The sequence below is a fragment of the Trachemys scripta genome, chromosome 3 (assembly GCF_013100865.1).
Source record: "Trachemys scripta elegans isolate TJP31775 chromosome 3, CAS_Tse_1.0, whole genome shotgun sequence".
Taxonomy (NCBI): domain Eukaryota; kingdom Metazoa; phylum Chordata; order Testudines; family Emydidae; genus Trachemys; species Trachemys scripta.
Genome location: NC_048300.1, coordinates 36,319,474 through 36,325,727, shown reverse-complemented (window position 1 = coordinate 36,325,727; position 6,254 = coordinate 36,319,474). Strand labels below are relative to the sequence as shown.

Sequence of the window (6,254 nt, the reverse complement as noted above, 5' to 3'; positions counted from 1 at the left end):
GCGGTGATCTGAGCGGGCTCCATGATCCCAGTGCTCTGGCGTCTGGTCTGAAAAAAAGCGCAAAACTGGTATCTGACAGACGGAGGGAGGGAGGGGCGAGTGACGACATGGCGTACAGGTACAGGGAATTAAAATCAACAAAGGTGGCTGTTCATCAGGGAGAAACACAAACAACTGTCACACAGAATGGCCCCCCCAAAGATTGAACTCAAAACCCTGGGTTTAGCAGGCCGTTGATTTCACGGAGGTGGGGGGGAGCAAATGAATACAGAACAAATCTATTTTTTACATCTTAAGCTGGCAGACGACGATGCAGCATGACTGATAGCCCTCGGCATCTTCTGGGTGCTTGGCAGAAAATACTGGGCGCTTGGCAGAAAATAGCATACTACGACTGATAGCCATCATCGTCATTGGGAAGGCAGCACGACGACGATGGATACCAGTCGTAATATACCATCTTCTACCAAAAGGCAAGGGGCTGCTGCTGTGTAGCAATGCAGCCCCACGTCTGCCAGCACCCAGATCGCCGACGATGGCTACCAGTCATACTGCACCATCTACTGCCAAAAAAGCAATTAGCTGCTGCTGTGTAGCAATGCAGTACCACGTCTGCCGGCACCCAGATGACATATGGTGACGCTGAGCTGAGCTGAATGGGCTCCATGCTTGGCGTGGTATGTTGTCTGCACAGGTAACCCAGGTAAAAAAGCACGAATCGATTGTCTGCCGTTGCTCTGACGGAGGGGGAGGGGCCTGACGACATGTACCCAGAACCCCCCGCAACACTGTTTTGCATCATTCAGGCATTGGGATCTCAACCCAGAATTCCAATGGGCGGCGGAGACTGCGGGAACTGTGGGATAGCTATCCATAGTGCAACGCTCCAGAAGTCGACGCTAGCCTCGGTACTGTGGACGCGGTCCGCCGACTTAATGCACTTAGAGCATTTTATGTGGGGACACACACAATCGGCTGTATACAACCGATTTCTATAAAACCGGCTTCTATAAATTCGACCTAATTTCATAGTGTAGACATACCCTAAGGCATATGAGTAACTTTGCAGTGTGAGTAATGTCATTGAAGGCAAGTGGAAAATTTAAACTAGTAAAATAGTGCTTATTTATGGTACTGTACATTGTAACAAGTAGTAATAAGCCATACTTCAGGATTTTTGTTTATTTAATATTACTCTTTGAAAGTATACCAGTTCTGTAATGTTCCAAAATCCAGTAACACTTTCATTTCAGAATATTAACTTCTAACTCATTTTACAGAGAAGCTGCTAAGAAAAAAGTATGTTTACATTTTCAATATAAATGTTGACTGAGATTTGATGACAAATTGGTTTTCACCTCAATTATAGTAAGAAATCTGTATGTTTAAAGTACAAGAATTTTCAAGTTCTCATCTTTGAAAAATATTCTTTGTTAGCAGGCCCATTAGAAATATCTAGGCAGTTAGCTGGCTCATCATAAATAGTTGTCTAACATATGGATAAGTTTTACTGCAGTTTTTTAAACCAAAATGAACAATTATTTTATTAGATGGTTATGTGGAGGAAGTGCAGCTTTTACAAGCAGAATGTGCTTTAAAAATACTGCATATGCAGTTTTACAAAACTGATTTATTTTTCAATATTCGAGGAGTTGCTAACTGAAAACATAAGTTTATATTACAATGGAATGTGTGTATAGAAATAAAGAGCCTGTGAGGCATCCGGTAATGTAAACTGCTGTATATGTTACATTAATGGAGTCCATTTGGTTAAAAGGATTCAAAATAGTATTATTATTTTGAAAACCATGTGTTGAACAATGGAGAAGGATTACACTAACTGAAATCATCTGTCAACACAGCTTCTTGTAAACCTAACTTAGGTTTAATAAAAATACTATTTAGCACAAGTACGTCATAGCAATGGTTTCTTGGAACTGAGGTGGCATCTCTGAACCTTAGGATTCAACAGCCCCTTTCTCAGAATTTGGCCTGTTCATAAAGCAAGAAATTAAGAAGCACTACAGGAAAGTCAAGCCAGCACATGTATCTTTGACCCATGTCCATTCTGGTTAGTGAAGAAGAACCAAGAAATCTGCATCCTTCACTAACAGCCAATGCCTTCTTCAACGGGGGCAGCTTACCACCCAGGTTTAAAACACTCATTTTCCAATCAGTATCTAAGAAGACAATTCTTGATGCAACCAAACTTGCCAGCTACTTCCTAGTATCTAATCTCCAATTTCTTAACAAGATTATTGAGAAGCTGGCAAAGAGTCAGCATCAACTACACCTGGTCTCTGGTGATATTTAAAAAACATTCCCACCCAATAATGTGCCATAAATATGGTGCTGATTGCTCTTGTGCACAACCTGCTCTTGGTCATGGACAAATATCCCTTCTCTTTTTGCTGGATCTCTCCACAGTGTTGGACACCATAGATCACGAAGTTGTGCTGGCTTATCTCAGGCTACGTCTTCACTACCCGCCTGAATCGGCGGGTAGAAATTGATCTCTCGGGGATCGAATTATCGCGTCTCATCGGGACACGACAATCGATCCCCGAATCGACGCTTGTACTCCACCAGTGCAGGTAGGAGTAAGCGCCGTCAACGGGGGAGCCGCGGAGGTCGATTTGCCGACGTCCTCACAGCGGGGTAAGTCGGCTCGGATACGTCGAATTCAGCTACGCTATTCACATAGCTGAATTTGCGTATCTTAAATTGACTCCTCCCCCCCCCCGTAGTGAGGACGTAGCCTTAGTTTCTTAGCTAGTGTATGTGGCAGCACACTGAAATGGTTCCTATACTTTCTCTCAGACTGAGCTCAGAGTGATGGGAAGATGCTCCTCAGACACCAAATCCCTAATCTGTGAAAGTTCCTCAAGCCTCATTCCCCTCACCCATCATATTCAATATATGGTCTTAAGACACCACAGCCTTGATAAACAGCAGTACACAAATGATACCCAGATTGTCTTCACCTTCCCATCAAACAGCGCCATCTATTAGCTATCCCAGTATCTCCAGGAGATCAGCATCATATTAAAAGGCGTCCAGCTGATGCTAACTCTTGGCAGGACAAAGGTAGGGAAAGGGAGATCTTTCAAGAAACTAGCCAGCACTATATTATCATCCTCGATAGAGGGCAGAAACCCACCTGCTAATTGTGAAAATGGTGTATAGTATTTGTGTTCTTCAGGATTCTCATTGATAGTGGATGTCCATATACTTACACCTATGAAAAACTGCTTCTTCCACCTACGGCTGACTGAGAGACTAGATCCATCCTGACAGAGGAGGACTTGGCCATAGTCATATATGCATTTGTAACCTCCAGGCTTAAATAGTGCAATCCACTATACCTGAGAATTAAACTGGAGACACTGAAAAGGATCCAATGGCAGCAATAGTGATGCTCCAGTTGCCACAGTGATGCCCCATCAAATACTAGATTAAGGCTATGTCTACACCACAGTTTATGTTGACAGAATTTATGTTGCTTGGGCTCTGAATAAACCACCCCCCTAAATGACATAAGTTACACCACATAAACGCCGGTGTGGAAAGCACTATGTCGGCGGGAGAGCTTTTGCCGCTTGCGGAGGTGGTTTTATTATGCCGATGGGAGAGAGCTTTCCCGTCGACACAAGAGCATCTTCACCAGATGTGCTGCAGCTACTGAGCTGCATCAGTGCAGCTTCACCAGTGCAGCACTGTACATCTAACATGCCCTAAGTTTAAATTCAACATCCTGGTCTTGAGCTTGAGAATCCTCAAATGGATTGGGCCGGAGATATCTCAAGGGTTGCATCTTCTCCCACAATCAAGATCTATTGTGTCAGATAGATTGCACATTCTATGTGCAGCTATCAAGAACAATATATCCTGCAGAAATAAAAAGCAGAGGTGGGCATGGAACTGAAGTCATCTCACTTCTAGGACTGTGCTTTAATGACAAGACCACACTTTCTCTCTTCCGGGATTGTAAACTGGGAAGGTGGCTTACCCTACAGTTCTTAGTAACATTAAAAGAATATAATGTTATGGACTTTCCCAATGTCAAACATTCAAAACATGTTGATGCTAGTTTATCAGTTTTTCTTCGTTTGTAGATCAAGAACTGTAAAACTGATGTTATCCAAGATACGTATTTGCTCCCTGACTATTTCTTATATTTACTTTTAGTTTCCTCTGGGTCAAATCAAGCTTTGGGAGGCTAAAGTTGAAGAAGTTGACAGGTCGTGTGATTCAGATGAAGATTATGAGGCCAGTGGTCGCAGTCTATTATCAACACATTATACCATTGTTATCCATCCTAAAGAACAAGGACCTACCTATCTTCTTATAGGATCCAAACATGAAAAGGTAGTAAATGTATCCTGTCTCTTAAGTTTCAATAAGACAGCTATAACTATGGTATTGTGATATGAACATTTTCTATAGTGAGTAAGATATGGACAGTCAGAGATAAAGGGCTTTTCTGCTAGACCATCCAGAAGGTGGTCTGATGTAACAGACAAATGGTCACACTTTTACAAATACTTATCAGAGTTTGAGTGATCACTATAATTAACTGACCCCATTTAAGGTATCTGGAAAATATCAGTAGATTTTCCCATGGGGACTCCTATCCAGTTTACTGCCCATTTTCTGCAGTAATGGTAATTATTGTACACTAAGGGGAAGACTAACAGGAATAATATGAGAGAGGTTATTTCAGAACATTATAAAATAAAAGTTTTAACAGTATGGTAGACCTTGTTTTGATTCCTGATCTTATTCCCCAGGTGGAAAGGGCAATAATTAATACAAAGACATCATATTTGCCTCTTAGAGAGGAGAGGAGGGAATACTTTGCATCTCTCAATGATCTCTGACTCAGTTCTGCTTTCCTTGGCTAAAATGAATGGTGGTTGTAATATAGGGCCTTGATCAGGGATAGGGAAGTAAAACAAGGGGAAATCGTTGGGCCCTCACAAGAGGGTATAGCACTACTCTGAGGTGGGGGAAAAGCTTTCTTATAAGATGACTCAGTGGTTTAGTGAGTTAGTGCACTGCAATTCAGCTTTCAGTCATTTAAATTCTGTCTTAGTTACATGTGAAAAAGATTAGGTGTGTGCCCTCTTCCTAGTCTCTACTGAACATTCATCACATCTGGCTTGAGTGCACTTTCTGCTCAAAAGACACCTATATGTAGACTAGAAAGCTTGCTGCAAGTCAGGATTAAGACGTTTTGGCTGAGCTTTCATGAGAACCTGTGTGCATGAAGCCATTGATATCGTTCCTGAGTGCCAAATTCATCTGTAGAATTTTTGAAAATGAATATTTTTGAAGTTCTTTGTTTTGGAAAATTTCAATAATAACATGTAATATTTTAAACTCTCAAAAATCTGCTTGGAATGATGATTGGGTTCTGTTTGTTTTTGTCTTGTAGGACACTTGGCTTTATCACTTGACTGTGGCTGCTGGGAGCACCAATGTAAATGTTGGATCAGAATTTGAACAGCTTGTTTGCAAACTGTTAAATGTGGAAGGGGAGCACAGTAAGTTTATTTCTGGTTCCACATAATCTTAATACTTATCTGATCAACTATATTCTGAGTGTATTTGTCCCAAATTTGTCACTCTTTTTTGTACATATCAAAAGTGTAGTTATAGTTGTAGCCAGAGCTTTCAGTGCTTTTAATGCTTGTGTTTTGATATAGTCAGTTTGTTAATTCAGAACATGTTTTTCATGAACAGTAAATGTTTAGTCATTAGATTTCAGTAGAAAAGACCTTAGACATTAATAGACGTTCAAAATACTTTATTCACGGAGAAGCAAGAGCTCCATAGTAGGCTTTTTTGGCCCTTTGTCTTCCAATTTTAATATGAATTAACCACAAAAATGGCCAAGACCCCTTAGAACTTTCCATCCATTTTAATGTACTTTAAGTTCTTGACATTTCTATAATGTGCTACTGATGGGGTTATTTTTATTGGTTGATCATGAGTTAGGACACTGCTATCTAGATGACTAGTAGAGATGGTTGGTTTAGACTACCTGTGCTGCCTGCAGGGTCAAAGGGCTGCAAATCTTTCAGAGATCTCTTGACCCAGTAAGAAGTGCTACTTGTTTGTTTACAGGAGGATCTAAACACACAAGGCCTTGGAAATGCAAACCAGGGCTACAACTCTATAGATGATTTAGTACTAGCACCCTTTCTCTTGGAAGTGGTGGAGACAATAGGAAGGCAGTGCCTCTGCAGCAG

At 41.3% G+C, this 6,254-nt stretch overlaps 1 protein-coding gene across 5 annotated transcripts in view; it reads left to right on the top strand.

Annotated features, from left to right (window-relative positions):
- Positions 1-6,254, top strand: part of PLEKHH2 (pleckstrin homology, MyTH4 and FERM domain containing H2) — a 133,176-nt gene that overhangs the window by 85,432 nt on the left and 41,490 nt on the right. For all 5 annotated transcript variants that reach the window (XM_034764448.1, XM_034764446.1, XM_034764447.1 and 2 more), the window contains 2 exons: positions 4,189-4,368; positions 5,438-5,546. In XM_034764448.1, coding sequence (XP_034620339.1) covers positions 4,189-4,368; positions 5,438-5,546 — 289 coding nt within the window. The remainder of the gene's footprint in view (positions 1-4,188; positions 4,369-5,437; positions 5,547-6,254) is intronic.